At 37.7% G+C, this 16,612-nt stretch overlaps 2 protein-coding genes across 2 annotated transcripts; one reads left to right on the forward strand and one right to left on the reverse strand.

The window, feature by feature from the left end:
* The first annotated feature begins 5,845 nt into the window (after positions 1-5,845).
* LOC131395783 (olfactory receptor 4P4-like) lies at positions 5,846-6,772 on the forward strand. Its single transcript, XM_058527605.1, has one exon. The coding sequence runs from the start codon at positions 5,846-5,848 to the stop codon at positions 6,770-6,772; it is 927 nt and encodes a 308-aa protein (XP_058383588.1).
* A 5,350-nt stretch (positions 6,773-12,122) lies between these two features.
* LOC131395784 (olfactory receptor 4S2-like) lies at positions 12,123-13,070 on the reverse strand. The gene has a single exon (XM_058527606.1). The coding sequence runs from the start codon at positions 13,053-13,055 to the stop codon at positions 12,123-12,125; it is 933 nt and encodes a 310-aa protein (XP_058383589.1). The 5' UTR covers positions 13,056-13,070.
* Between the last annotated feature and the right edge of the window lie 3,542 nt (positions 13,071-16,612).

Raw genomic sequence — 16,612 nt, forward strand, 5'->3', positions numbered from 1 at the left:
TTTTGTGATATAATTCTCACTCTCATTCTGGGTATACATAAAGCCAGCTTTTAAGATATACTTATTTTAAATATAATTTAAAAGCTAGATACAAAGCATGAGAGTTCTTTCATTGCTTTTTTCCTCTAAGAGATTTACTTATTTTCATTTGGGATAGATTTTTTTTTTCATTTGTTGTCATGAGTTCAAGAAGACAAGGATATCCCTTCAGATGTTGTTTGCAATTGGCTGATACCAAGTATGTGAGTTCTTATTGTTTTTTATTTTCTTTTTGCATTTCTTTTTTTTTTTTGCATGCCTGAATCTATGTAAAGTCATCTCTTTGAATAGCTACAGACTCATCTATCCTTATTTGTTTATTTTCTAAAGAAATTATTTTTTCCATGAGTACGTATTACAAAAATATATTTGGTTGGTAACTATTTCTTTTATAACCTTTCCAGGCTTCTAATTCATGTCAGAATTTAACGTTTTAATAGTTTACAAAACAACTTTAGGAGGCTTGTTCTAACAGAAAACGGACAATGGGAATGCTCTCTTGAAATCCTATTTGAAACTTGGGACTGTTAGATGCTGGGACGGGAGGCTAAGAAAAATTGTGGAATGTTTTGTACTCTACTTCACATAGAAAAGCAATGATAAAACACCATGAAAGTTTGAAAAAAATCAAATAATTGAATAAGACAAGCAATAGCAGAATAAAGATATTAAGAAAATGATAGAATTGATAACTGATCATTTTGATAAGTTAATTGAGAAATCATTTCATTAAAAAAAATATAGTTCTTTGCAGCTGGAAGAATCCATGAAAACTACAATTCCTCATTTTCTTAAGAGGAAACAGATACCTAGAGAATTTGAGGGACTTTTTCATAAATCACATAATCAGGGAGTGGCTGATCAGGACCAGAACATCCAATTCTTGCCTTACTGTGTCACAGGTCTGTAACACTTTGCAAAAATCCCTGATATTTGAAATGGACAGGGGTAGTATAGAAGGAAATTTCGGTGGCCACAGTTGGAGAAGTTCAAATTATATCATTAATGGCTATTTCTTTAACAAAGGTAGATCATACATGTATTATTAAAATTGAAAAACAAAACTGCAGAGAACTACTAAATGACCTAAGCAGAATATAAGGATAAAATAATTATTTTCTTGAAGGGCTTGATTCAATTATTCCTAATTACGAAACAGAGATTGTATTTTGTAGGGTAGGTCTTCATAAATGAATTTTTACCTTGATTTCAGTTCTCCCATCTGTGAAATGGGAAATCCTATTACCTACCCCGTGTCCTGGAAGTAGTCTGGGATTTTCGGCAGTGGTTAGTTGCCAAAATCTTTATAAGTTCTGTGGAAATCTATATTCAGTGGCCTGTTAAACTCACTGGAGAAAATTTATTTCCTGAGCTCCCCTTGGCTTATAAACGGTGAAACATTTATAAATATTAATCTTTTTACAATTAATAATAATAGAGTTAATATCTAGTTAATTCTTGCAATGTATTAGATGCACCTATCTGTACCTAAACGTTGTATATGGATCTTTTATTTTGATTCTCGGAAGAATCCTATATGATAGGTACTGTTATCACTGTTTTACACATGAAAAAACACAAGGCTCAGAGAGTATGTAACATTCCTATGATTACTTATCGGTTAAGGAGTGCACCATATAGTGGAACCCATTTACTCTAACTCAGGCACTCTCACCCACCAATTATAACCTGCCTCCTTTGAAGACACAATTGACAATTTTATTTTAGAAATTGGATATTAGCCAGTCTGGTTTCCTAAGAAACATTTTCTGTGAGACAATGGAAACCCAGATAACTCTGAAAATCAGGGGTTGAGTATTTTTTTCCCGTTTTATTCCTTTTTAGAGGTTGTGGTAAGAGAGAGTGAACATTGTGTCCTGACTATCCCTTTTAGGATGCTGTCCAGAGTAGATTTTCTTAATGAACTTGTTGTAGCAGAGATGAAGATTTCAGCTAATCAGAAGTTTTAGATGTGGTGGCATTTCTACTAGTCCACACATATCAGAGGCTGTTATCCTTTCATGCAACAGACCCTGATTATTCAGCATCCTCTGTTACAAATTTATTGTTTCCTTCCACTAAAATTATAGTAAGAGCCAGTATTAGTTCAGCCAAATAAGGAGCCACGAAAAAGAGAAAATTATGAACTTGAGTTTTTAGTAATAACAGCTATTAGATTTAACAGATCATCTTGGAGTTTATTTAAATCCTGTCAGGATTATGAAAGTATAACTAGATTTTTAATGCTGATATAAAAACCAAATCCAGAGATAGGTGTAAAAGAACACGCGGATATTGGTATAAACGTAGATGCAGATATAGATGTGTTTTCTGATTCCTTATGTCAAATATCTCCTCCCGGAGGAGTAGGGGGGTAAGAAATGCATGTGTCTAGTTATGTTTACATTTTTTAAGACAATTGATGGCATCTAATGCTTAGGGACTAGCATCTATGTCTACATTTACTGAAGTAACAGAGGAAATAATGTGGTAAGTTATATGATTTATTAAATTCCAGTAAAGGATTATGGTTTATATTTTATTTTCTTTAATTTCATTCATTATGTATTATATTTTTCTTAAACCATATTACAAAATAATGAGTTTCTAAAATAACTTTAATTACAGAAATAATACTGAATGTAATCTCTTTGATAAAGAAATCAAGGGGGCCGGCCTCATGGCTTAACAGGTAAGTGCACGCACTCTGCTACTGGCGGCCTGGATTCGGATCCCCGGCGTGCACCAACGCACCTCTTGTCAGTCCATGCTGATGCGGCATCCCACATACAGCACCTAGAAGGATGTGCAACTATGACATACAACTATCTACTGGGGCTTTGGGGAGAAAAGGGGGGAAAAAGAAAGGGAGGAGGATTGGCAATAGATGTTAGCTCAGGGCCGGTCCTCCTCATCAAAAAGAGGAGGATTGGCATGGATGTTAGCTCAGAGCTGATCTTCCTCAAAAAAAAAAAAAAAAAAATTAAAAAGAAAACAAAATATTGTATAACACTAAAATCCCCTTTGACTATCACCCTTTTTGTTTCTGAGAAGTAAATCTTCCCTTCCACACCTTTTCCTGTTAATTTGTAAGCACAGAGGTTTCTTGGCAACTATGTGTGTGATTTTTTTTTAACATACAAGTTATCACACTGTGATTATCTTTGTACACTTTATTATATTTTCCATTTAAAAATATATCTTAGTGATGTGTATCATGGTAGATATGCCACATGGATCCAACATTTAAATTTATGCCTAGTTTTCTGTTACAAGAACATACCACACATTATTTCCATTCTATTAGCAGGAATTCAGATCATTTCCATTTTCCAAATTTGAATGACTGCAGAAAATATATGTTTGTATGCTTTCTGCAGTAGTTTCACTGGGTCATTTACCAAAATGGTATATGAACAGGCTTTTTAATTTTATTTTTATGAAGTTGATGAGTGGGAATAGTATCTCATTGTTCTTTAATCTGTTGCCGATGAGGTTGAGTATTTTTATGTATGTTTTTTTTTTTAATTTTTTATGTATTTATTTTTCCCCCAAAGCCCCAGTAGATAGTTGTACGCCATAGCTGCACATCCCTCCAGTTGCCGTATGTGGGACGTGGCCGGAGAAGCGGTGCGGCGGCGCGCGCCAAGGATCCGAACCCCGGCCGCCAGCAGCGGAGCGCACGCACCCAATCGCTAAGCCACGGGGCTGACCCTTTACGTATGTTTTTTGATAGTAGTCATTTCCTTTCTTTATTTTGCCTAGCCAAATATTTTGCTCTTTTTGAAAATTGGGTTACTTATTGTTACATTATTGATTTGTAGCATTTATATTTACTCCCAATTTGTTACTTTTTAAAATACTTTGTTCAAATGAAATTTTGTCATACAGAAATTTTAAATGTATTATATTTTTTCTTTATGAATTTCCTTTTTGTGCTTTGCTTAAAAATTTTTCCCTACTCTATGCTGTAATCCATGCTAATTACTTCTGAAATATTTTTCCTAGTTTTGTTTGATACATTTGTATCTTTCAATCATCTGGAATATAATTTTTTGCGCTTTGCGAGGTTTTATTTTTCCTCCAAAGAGAGATGCAAAGTCTTAACATCAGTTACTGAAAAGTTCATTATTTCACATCAATTTGAAATTTCAACTTAAATATAGGATAAATTCCAATATATTTCTGTGTTTATTTATGACTCTCTTCATTCCAGCAATCTGTCTTCACGAACAACTCTTCAATTGTCATAGTTTTATAATATACTCCAATTCTAAAAGGTATGTCAATCCTTTTTGCTCTTTCTTTTACAAAGTTAGCTTAACTGCTCTAGATATTAACTATTTCTGTACTTTTGCATCAAATTTCATGAAAAATTTTGTCAGAATTTCATTTTAATTATTGTTTGAACTGATTAACTTGGGAAGAATTCACATCTTTTCTATATTGATCCCCTCTACTCATAAACGTGGTATATCTCCACTTGGTTCTAATTGTGAACCATCACAATTAGAGTTTTGCTTGTGTGACAGTGATACTTCTAGAGATTTTGCATGAAATCAGACCTCAGGGTGTTATCTTAGGGGTCATGGATGGAATGCAAATCAAAAGTCCATGTTCTTCCTTAAAATCCTATTAAAAATCTCTTTGTATGTCAAATGTGCATTTTTCTAAAACAATGTAATGGGAACTCGGAGTAAATCGCAGTGTCCAATTGATGTTGTAACTCTTCATAAACAGGCTGACAAAATTTATCAATGTGTAGGGTTTGTCTTTTTATAAAACTAAGCCTTGAGTTTAGCATTTTTTTAATACATCTTAGATTAGGTTTCAGAAAGGAAGTAAGAGATGTAGGGTCATATTTTGCACCAAAGAAATATTTCGTTTTTAACTAAAATATTCCAGGACTTGGTTGCAGGAGTTATAATCAGCCTGGCAAAGAAAGAAAGTGATTCAATTCAAAGAGATACAAGGTGTTGAAACAGATCAAGTAAAAAAGAATCTCTGGATGCAGTCTGCCCCTCCAAGGTTACTGTCATAAAAGGATGTGCCAGAACATGTGACTAAAGGATATAAATGATTAGAACTCTTGGGTTAGATGGGAAGTGAACCGGGAAATAAGGTCAATTCCAGGAAGCCGTAAACGTACTATAAGCCCATACAATGGAGCAACACTTTTCCTCAAAGATCTGCTTGTTGCTCTTTATCTCCCTCCATTGTTTTTAACGTTGGTGAAATGGTTCTAAGGGCACTCTCTGAAATTGTCACCCAGAGGCCAAATATTTAGAATTATGAGCTCATTGAAGTCTGATGACATTACTGAACTTTTAGGAATTAGCAGAGATTAAGTCCCTGGGAAGGACTGAGAATTATAATGACCTTCTGGCCCTTGAAGCACAGGTAACCTCAGTGCTGTTTTATACATACTAGAGATTCAAGCATCACTCTTAAAGTATAATTCTGAAATTGCATCTCAAAATTGACCTGAAAAAGAACATTTCATCTTTTAAGTATTCATCTTGTTATTCATGGAAAGTGAGAGGATTTGTAACTCAGCATAATTGCAATTAATTGGTGATGTGTGCTATCATTGTTACTGTATGTCTGCTCTACAGTACTCTACCTGTCAGTAGAGATTCTATGTATTTTGTACACTGCTGTACCCTTAGCACCAATTATAGTGATAAGCAATCTATATATTTTTATTGAATAAATTAATGACTTTTAAAATAAATCAATAATTTCAATCGTCGAGTGTTTCAGGTATATTAACTTCCCCCTCCACATAATCAAACCCACAGAAGCAATGGGGCATGAAAATGTCACAGAATTTATCCTCTTGGGACTTTTTAGTGATGAGGATGCGAAGGTTGCCTGCTTTGTCCTGTTCTCACTTTTCTATATCGCAATTCTCTCAGGAAACCTGCTCATTCTTCTCACCATCAGGGGCAGCTGCCTCAGTGAGCAGCCCATGTACTTTTTCCTCAGCTACCTGTCCTTCATGGACATCTGCTTCACCTCCACAGTGGCCCCCAAACTGATCACAGACTTACTGGCCGAGCGGTCGACCATCTCCTACAACGGCTGCTTGTCCCAGATGTTTTATGCCCACTTCTTTGGTGCCACTGAGATCTTCATCTTGGTGACCATGGCCTATGACTGCTATGCAGCCATCTGCAGACCCCTTCACTACATGGTCATCATGAGCAGACGGGTGTGCTATGTCCTTGTGACGGCCTCTATTATTGGAGCGTTTATCCATTCAATCCTGCATGTACTGATTATTATTGAGCTTCCCTTCTGTGGCCCCAGTCAAATCGACCACTATTTCTGTGATGTCTTCCCCTTGCTGAAGCTGGCCTGCACGGACACCCGCTTGGTGGTCATCACGATCATTACCACCACAGGGGTGCTGTCCATTTTGACTTTTGTTGCCTTGGTAACTTCTTACATCATCATCCTGTCCACCCTGAGGACCCGTTCCTCTGAGGGCCGCCGCAAAGCCGTCTCCACCTGCGGCTCACACATCGCTGTTGTGTTCATGTTCTTCTTCCCCCTCATCTTCACCTATGTCCCCACAGCTGATTCTGTCAGTAACGACAAGGTTTTTGCCCTGTTTTACACCATGATTGCCCCCATGTTCAACCCTCTCATCTACACGCTGAGAAACACAGACATGAAGAATGCCATGAGGAAAGTGTGGTGCCGAGACAAACTGTTTGGAGGGAAATGAGGCCTCTGGTGTTCAAGCCCTTCGGCAAATCCTGCTCTATCCACAGATTCATTAATGTCAACAAATACAACAGGTACAGAGAGGTGGTGTGCTGTCATCAAAAGTTGCAAGCCTTGAAGAGAAAAGGCCCCTCAGCCACTCTCTTTCTGTTGCTTTTCTGAGACTGTATAGACTGGGAGTGGATCAGATGATCTCCAGGTCTCTTCCAGCTCTGACGATTTGGAATTTATGCCTTACATTCTGGACCCTACTGTTTTTTATGATCCCTGACATAGTGGACATTATAGCACTTTTATCAGGGCAAATTGTAGAGACTGTATGGTTTGGCAGTTGTGCCCTGCTTTGGAAACAGATATCTTGGCTGAGACACTTTTCACAGGTAGAGTCCTAAGCACTTCCATACTTTTGAGGTTTCCATTGCAATAAAAAAATAAATGCCAGAAATTTTACGTGTTGTATATTTTGATTCTCTATATTAACATCATGCTTCTAAAATAGTGCAATGCAATGTATTATACTACTCACACTTTAGTAATGAAAGTTATTGTCGTTAATTCTTAGTACCCTGTCAGTGGTGTATTACAGTACAGTCTGCCCTCCATATTTGCAGCTTCCCCATCTGCAGACTCAACCCACCATGGATCCAAAGGCCTAAGATCGTTGACCATGTACAGACATTTTTCTTGTCATTATTTCCTAAATAATACAGTATAACTACTATTTACATAGCATTTATATTGATTTAGGTATTATAAGTAATCCAGAAATGATTTAAAGTATACAGGAGGATGTGCATAGGTTGTATCCAAATAACTACGTCATTTTATACAAGGGACTTGAGCATTAGATGATTTTGGTATGGGGGAGTCCTGGAACAAATCCACCATGGATACTGAGAGATGACTGTAACTGGAAGTTTCAAATTGGATGATGAACATCTTTTTCAAGCCTATAAGTGTAATTCTATGACTGTATTTATTACCTCATTTTAAAAGTCTTCATTAGTATACAACTTAATGCTCTATGTAAATGTGCAACATAGAAATTCTCCCATCCTGTGAAAGGGCCTGGGCTTAAGAAGGCACATAGCTGAATAAATGGATGTTCCTGGGATGCATTTTGTTAATCTTCACTGCTCCTTATGCTAATTAGCATATTTTGATGTTTTGTTCTACCATCCAAACTATGCAAATCTGCCTCTTTTCCACTCAGGGAGGCCCCTATACTAGGGAGAACTAAAGAAGATTAGACTAAGAAGCAGGTAAAACCAACTGAAAACTGGGGCACAAGCCAAGATCATCTTTGGTACATTGATGCATGTCCTTAATTTATACAAGAATCCTCAAGCTTTGTGAATCGGAAGGGACTTCTGATGTCCTCTAGGGTCATCCACTAGCACAACATACACCTGAGGAACTGAGGCTATGGGGTGGGTTCACCAAGTGTTCAAATATGGACATTTCTGTCTTTTTCTTGCGCTCCATCCTCTCCACCATAGTCCACACTAAGAAATTGTATTGTATATACTTAAATTATTATTGTCCCTTGTTCAACAGCAATCCAAGTTTTAAGGTGAGGAGTACATTTGCAGAAATTAGCCATAGTTTGGTCAAGATTTCAGCAATAGTTTTTCTCTTCCAAAAAGATCCTGACATGAGTACTGTCTGAAAAGTCAGAGAACTTAGAACATAAGGGGAGGAAGAAAAGTAATGAAGTATATTGAAAAGGAGATAACAAAGACAATAGCAGATCAAGTCACGGTTTAGATTTGATGTTGACCATCTGGTGGCAATTACCTCCTGGTGGGACTATTCAATTCAGGACCGTTAAGGTGAACAGAAATGTCTACAGCCACGAGGCTAATTCTGGTGTTTATTTTTAATAAGCCTGTTATTGATGCATATGTAGGCCACATTCTCCGGTAATGAATTAAACTTGCTTATTGTGATAAATTCGCTATTTGGTTTCTCCCAAAAGAAGACAGAACTTTCAGAAGTATGTTTGCATATGGCTCATGTTTATCTTTTGTTAACTCTCTTCATATAATTTATTAACAAAAGAGGGGTGAAAATGAATCTACCCAAGTGTGGTTAGATTATGTCCTTCTCTTCCTGTGTGTTATCCATGGATGAAATAGTGGGAGGGAGACTGGCTGCACACTTAGGTATTTAGAATTTGTCCTTTATGTACATGACCAAGGTTCTGTGCTGTCCTTCATGTCCATTCTCTCTAGTTGGCCTCTTATACTGTCAAAGTACCTTACACTAAATATACTAGAGGTTTTATTAATTCAAGAATATGCCTCAGAATCCCTACTTCTACAGTTTGACCATGCTATTGTTGGATCAGCCAGCTCAATTACACCATGTAACAAGCCATTTCAAAACTCACGGCTTGTACAATAAGCATTTAATTCTCTGTTTTGTGTCTTTTGGTAAGCTGGGGTTCAGCTGATCTAGGTTGAGCTTGATGGGGCTTAATTCCAGACTTCAGAGTATGTTTGGATATAATTCATGTAGTTCTTATTTTTCTCATGTATAAAATAGAAGTGTTATCTTAAGTCTTTGCTGAAATTGAACTTTTGTGTTCTGTACATGTGATGTTTGACTGTACATTAACTGGTTTGGAAGTTCAGCATTGTTTGTCTTTCTCTACCCGGTGGTGCACTTAATTTGCAGATTTTTCATACTAAAACTGTACAATAAACACTATTTTGAAGATGTGAATAAAGTGATGAAGTTGCATTATGCCTCAAAACAAAACAAAACTGGCCACCATGCAAGAACTAGACACATCAGAACACTGTCAAAATGAGGCATTCCCTCTCAGTTACTATAAAAAACAGTGAAATTCTGGAGGCTCTGACATGTGATAAATGTTTTAATCTCCTGAATATGTTTAAATGAGAAAGGAATAACATATTGAGGAATGTAAAAGCTATCTTTACATATTCAATTGAGCAGTGCATGGAAACATATTTAAAATATTTTGTGCTCCTCCAGGGACAGAAGTATAATCACTGGTTAAAAGATATAGGGAGACAAACCTTTATTGTTTTCCACTATAAAATAAGCTAATTTATTCATCTGGAAAATGAGAAAGATTGCCATTTATTTTCATCAGTGAAGGCTACAATCAAAGTCACACCAACAATCTTGTAACAGCAAGATTATAAAACTATAAAGCTGGCAGTCAATGCTGTGATCATACATCCCTGAAATAAAATGGTGTTGTTGACCTGACTCACCCACACTGAAAGTGGGGAGAGTCTGAGTTCTCATGATTCTTGGCCTTTTCTTTCCAAGAAACCAAGAGGAGACTCTCTAAGATCCTCTGCTTGGGATTGACTCTGAGGCAATTTTGAGAACAGGAATACATTTACAAAGTCACTGGTAGAAACTTGAATACTATTCTATATGCTCCACTTCTTGGTCTTTGAGAATAAAGAATCTGTCAGCTTTATCTTCTTAGGGACTTCAGAATTTCAATATCACTAATGTCCCTTGATAGCCAAGACTTTAGTGCAAAGATACAAAGGAAAGAGTATTGTGGAGAAAAGTTATCAAATGGGTAACATTTATTTACTTCACAGTTTTCTAAATTCAGTTCAAGTTTAGCTCCCTTTGTGTTTGTCAGCAGAACTGATGGGGGTATATCTCCAAAGGTAGGGCTCTTTGGATCTTATTGACTCATAGACCTCTCGTGCTCTAACAACATCAAGCATCATCTAGTCCCAGTGTTTCCAAATCTAAGTTCCCAGATGCACCACTGACTGTATAAAAATTACCAGAGGAGTTTATTAGAAATATAGATTTTTTATACCCTTTAACCCTGGCCTAGTGGATCAGAAACTCTTAGAATAGGTACAGTTATAGTCCAAAAACCTCTCAAGATGATTCCAATGATTGGACAGGTGTGAGAAGCACTGACCTAGCCATCATTTTTAAGTTGAGCAAAGGGAGGTCCATAGAGATCCAGTGAGTATATGTCGAAGCTGGGACATTAAACATGCATTTTTGTGGTCCAGGGCAAGGGTTTCTTAATTATAACTTCTATTCCAGATGTCTTGCTCCCTTTTGGTCTTTCTTATCATTAATTCTGTGAAGGCATCAACATCAGCGATCATAGTTTAAAGCACTAACTGTGTACAATCTTTAACATAGTGTACACACACACGCATACTCCGCAACCATCAACACATACCCAGGTATAGGCAGTAACTTGAATAATCAGCTTTGTGGAAAAGACAATAAAACAATGGCAAAGAGATCATCAGTGATGTGTTCCTTTGCGATAGAAAAATAAAGCTCAGGGTGCACACAGTGAAGGAGGAATGTGTCGCCAGGGCCAGTGTCAGTTCACATAAGAAAGTCGTGTTTGTCCAGAATGAGTCTCTCTGGAGTCCACAGTTGGAAGTTGGGTGAGGTTAGTCAAGGAAGCAGTGATAAATGGCTCCCTGTATTCAGTAAGGCTGCTTGGTTCAAACATTGGAGGAAATATAGTTTCCCAACCATGCATTTCCACACACTATGTATATCCCGTTGATTGAGTGACAGTCGCCTATTCATCACAGGAGTCTTTGTTTTTATTCAGATTCTTCAGTTTTTCCACTTTATGTGCTAGTGACTAGTGGCTACAGATGACAAGTACAGATTAGAGTCAGTTAGTGGAAGAATTTTAATGGGATGTTACAATTAAAATGGAGATGTTAGAGGTTTTTTTTTTTTTTTTTTCCAATTTCCTTATTGTTTGGGTAAAGAAAATGAGTTCTAGAGAAAGGAAAAAAATTTCCCAAGACCAGAGGATGAAAAATGGTCTTTTGTTTTTTGTCTGTGTTTTCTCTCTGTCACATTCTGCAACACCTCCCCTCCCATTCTAAGTTTACTAGGTTTAGTTTTCACTGTGTTTTGGAGGACTTATATAAGAACATTTTAGCTCAGATCTCTGTTATTTTTAATACAATATATACACATTGAGTCTTGAGTATGTACTAATCACAGTTCTAAACACTAGAAAACAGCCTTAAGTATTTCACAGTAGACTCTCATTCTTTAAAGAAAATTACAAGAAGGCAAAACTGGGGAGAAGAATATAATGGTGCTGAGTAGGATCATGCTGATCTTCTGAGATTAATAAGATTTCTCTGGCTTAGATAATTCAGAGAATTATCTGATTATGAAATATTAGAACAAATATAATAAAAATAATAATTAATAATACTTTACTTCTGTAGAATGTGTTATTCTCTCATTTGTTCCTCCAAAAGAGAAAACCTGTGAAGCTGCTTTTATTGTCTTCATTGTACAGGTGAGAAAATTTTAGATCATCCAGCTTACATTGTTTCTTCCAACTATTTATCATTAGCCTTCCAGAAAACCTGCCTGCTCATTTTCTTCATTGCATTCTTTACTTCTGCATTCCTCAGTGTATAAATGAGGGGATTTAACATGGGAGTGATAACAGTGTAAAATACAGCCACCATCTTATCCTCTGAAAAGGTGGTGTCAGGGCGCATATACATGAAAGTACAGGGACCAAAGAAGATGATGACCACAGTGATGTGGGAGCCACAGGTGGAGAGGGCTTTGCGTCTGCCCTCTGCTGACTGCTTTCTCAGGGAGATCAGGATGATGGTATAGGAGGTTAGCAAGATAACAAAGCTCCCCAGAGTGATGGTACCACTGTTGGCTGTCACAACAACACCAACCACATATGTGTCTGTGCAGGAAAGTTTCAGCACAGGGTGGACATCACAAAAGTAGTGGTCAATCTCATTAGGTCCACAAAAGGGTAGTTGGACTACTAGAGCCACTTGGATAATGGAGTGTAAGAACCCAACAACCCAGGTCCCCAGCAACATTTTATTGCATCTGTCCCAGTCCATGATGGTTACATAGTACAGAGGTTTACAGATAGCCACGTAACGATCATAGGCCATTACAGTAAGGATGAAGATCTCAGTGCAACCAAAGAAATGCCCCCAAAAGATTTGCAACATGCACCCCGCATAGGAGATAGTTTTGCCCTTGGCTAATAGGTCAACAAGCATCCTAGGAGCTGTGACCGAGGAGTAACAGATGTCCACAAAAGACAAATAGTTGAGAAAGAAATACATCGGAGACTTGTAAAGGTTGCCGACATAAATTGTCAGCATGATGAGGAGGTTTCCCAGAAGACTGACTGTGTAGAAGAAAGAAAACACCACGAAACAAACTGCTTCAACCTCTAGGTTCTGAGAAAGACCCCAGAAAATGAATTCAGTTACATTGCTAATTTTTTCCATGGAATTAATCTGGGAGGCCAAGTTACCAAGATACAATTAATTATCTGAAAAAAAAACATAACCAGGATCAACAAAATTTACTTCTGACTCAAAACAAATGGATAATCACAGTAGTTGAAAATGGAAAAATGGATACTTACTGCTTCTTAGCATGCATACTTAAAGAAATTGAAGTGCACATAATCTGGTCATCTTACCTCCATATGATAGTCCATTCATTTACTTCAGATGAGGAAACAAAGTCCAGCGAGATAAAGCAAATCCCCTAAGTCACACATCTAACCAAGAGTCTCACCTCCCTCACCTTTTATTAAGGTTTTTTCATCTGTTTGTTTCTAAAAATGTACTTAGTTTTTAGTCTGTATAAGGCACTCAACCTAATTTTGAAACAACTTCTGTGTGTGGGGATATGGTACCATTTATATATCTGAAAAGATTCATCGTATTTTTGACACAAAAATGTAAATGTATGTCTGCATTTTTCCTTCTGAATACTGCCATGAGTGTTCAAGTAGTTGAAACTAGGTGACCTCTGTAGGTTCTTCTTCTTAGGAAACTCAGATCTTTTTGTACATGAATTTATGGTCCCCTATTTGATACTGTGGAAGATCAAGATTTGGCCACCCTGAAATCTATCTCTTTACCTTGGTTGTTTTCTCTAGGGACATTTGACCTCCCCCACTAACTGCCTAAAGAATTTGACATGGTGGCTCCTTCCTAGAACAGATTTATCATGACTGCTATAAAGATAACGTAGGGTAAGTGTTACAATAGAAAGGGCACCAACAAGCCCCTCTTATCAGAAGTTCTGTCTCTCTAGCCACATTCTCTGGATGACCCTGAGAAGAGTTGCCAGACAATCATTTACATTTATAAGGGAAATCTCCATTTGTAAAGGTATCTCCCTCTCTATTTGGAGAAGAGAGGGGGATGAGCTCATTTCTAGTGACTTATCAATGTGGAAGGTGAGGCCTTGGGCTGCATAATAACCTTACTCTTGTTTACTGTGCTTTAGTGGTAATCTCCTGTAACTGACTCCCCCCACCCCCAAAATCCTCCTTTGTCGTTGGCTGAACATGGTATTTAAGATGAGAATTTCTGCTATTGTGTTGAGAAACGCAGTGTCCCTGCTTTCTCCCATGTATACATGTTATTAAACTTGGTATTATTTTCTCCTGCTAACCTGTCTTGTTAATTATTTGGCCAGCCAGAAGAACCTTAAGGAAGAGGGCGGAGGGAGATTCTCCCTCTTCCCCCTACAGTTTTGGCGTAGTCGCCAGGAGCCACACTGGCTGGCAAGTTGCCTTCTCTGGCTGGAAGACCTGCCTTCTCCCTGGACTACTGCAGATGGTGAGATACGGGAACGCCTGACGAAAGCCGGCAAAAGGTAAGACTTCTTACCACGTCAGCCTCCCGGAATCTCTATCTGCGGAGTCCGGCGGAAGGAAATGGTGAGAATTTTTTCTCTTTCTAAATTTAGATTGGCAGGAGAAAATATTTGGGAAACTAGTTTCTTGGGCTTTTAGTGACTCTTGGTTTAAATTTGGTAGAGTACTCTTGGTTTTGATCTTGATCCCTTTTCCTCCCAGAGGTAGTCTCTCTTTTTCTCTTTTGTCTGTGTCTTTTGTCATAAGAAGGAAATACCATAGGGTAGGACGCAGGCATAGGCCCTGTAAGCCTGCTGTCCGGGCCGGCCCCACAGACTGGTGAGTTGGCGGGTCTCACCAGACCGGCGTCTACAAACTTTGCTGTGGGTTATTATGCACATGAAGTGAAGTTCATTGCCAAGGCCATCTTGGAAGCCAAAAAGTCCGCAAATTTGGTGGGCGCGGGTCGAGCAGTTAAGAGCCATTAGGGCGCTCGCCACTCTCAGAAGACTCCCGTGACAGGATAAGTTGGGTCACGGAATGGGGTAGATGACACAGGTCCCCCGCCAACTGCAAGAAAATGTCCGTGCAACGACGAGGTACTCTGTAAAAGCACACAGTCCCCAACCCCGCGGCACCTCCCCCTCTAGGTATTATTCTGGCTCCAAGAGACCTAAGGCGTGGCTAAAGCTGTCATTGTGCAAAGAAAAAAAAAAAAAAAAAAAACCGGATGAGGTTTTTCCTTCTGTCTTGTTCTGTGTCCTGAAAACTTGGCTTTGTGACCAGTGAGAATATTCTCCTTGGTCTCCACCATACGGAAGGTGCATTTACCGGGGTGCACCTTGGTGGCCAGTCAAGTAGACTGGGGTTCCGAACTGTCTCTTTGTCCGGCTGTGCCAAGCTCTCAGGGGAGTTTGTCATAAAGGGCCCAGTCCATAAGGGCTTTTGTCGTCTTAACCTTTGTTGCTTGTTAGTGCTGGAAAAATCCCATTCCAGTATCGCCTGCCCGGTGTCACAGATTAGAGGGTCTGTGACTGGAGGCGTCCCACACTATTGTGGGACACCAGAGACACCATCCTTACCGCCTGTGCAACGAAGGTCTTTACTGTCTCTGAATATCTTTGGGAGTGAATTCTGTGGATCATGAGGGCTACATCATCTGCGCCCTCACCAGGGACGCCTCTTTGCGTCCATGGTAGATTTATTCTAATCGTGGAAAGTTACCTCCGGGTCTTTCCTTAAAAAGGCTTATTGGTTCAAGTCACTATTGGAATAAATATACAAATGAAGATCCTACTCGTCAATAGCCAGACGATGGATCCTTTGAATTGGAAAAACTTCTAAATTGGGGGGAAAAAAAAATGTTTTGAGAGCTCTCACATAATTATTTATTTGGTACCTAAAAAAAGGCCAAAAAAAAAAAAAAGGAAGGGAAAAATTTGACTAGCCTTAAGACCTTGACTCAGGTTGCAATTGAATTGAGAACATGTAAAAGTGTAAGTGTTGATAAGATTATAAATGTTGGAATGTTTGAGCTAATTTTATATAAAGAGGTTACATCAACTTTGCCTGAGTAGATTTTAAAATGTCTGACTGGGAATGCATCCCTGGTCCAAAATTAAAGACCAAGACCTATTAATAAAAATTTTAATGATAACTATGTTTAGAGTTATAAGAGGTGATAAAATTTACATGAAATTTTGCAGGAAAAAAACTGATGTTATTTCTATTACAGAACTGGTTAACAAAAATAGTAATTTAAATGATGGCTAATTTTATCTAATGTCTTATAAAGTCTTATAGGCAATCTAAATAATTATTGGGAATAAGTAACTAAATAGTTGTGGAAAAGATGAATGTTGGGTGAACTTTAAACAATAATTATGTGTTATGGTGGTTACAGTTTCCAAACTCTTTTTGGTGACTTTTAGAGTTTTGCTAAATTGTATAAAAAAAATTCTCTGAATATCATCATTTCCAAATAAGATAGGATATTAGACATTGATTGCTAAATGTACATTTGTCTACTTTTGGCTTTTCATTACAGGAAAACTAAAAGGTGTTTTGGGTCTATTGGTAAACATGTGTTTTATTAAAAGATTGTACTATAAAGTAACATGTTTCTAAAAGTTATGAAGTGTTTATAAATTTTCCAAGCCACAAGATACTAATATAAAAGAAAGTTTATAA

The sequence above is a fragment of the Diceros bicornis genome, chromosome 31 (assembly GCF_020826845.1).
Source record: "Diceros bicornis minor isolate mBicDic1 chromosome 31, mDicBic1.mat.cur, whole genome shotgun sequence".
Classification (NCBI taxonomy): Eukaryota; Metazoa; Chordata; class Mammalia; order Perissodactyla; family Rhinocerotidae; genus Diceros; species Diceros bicornis.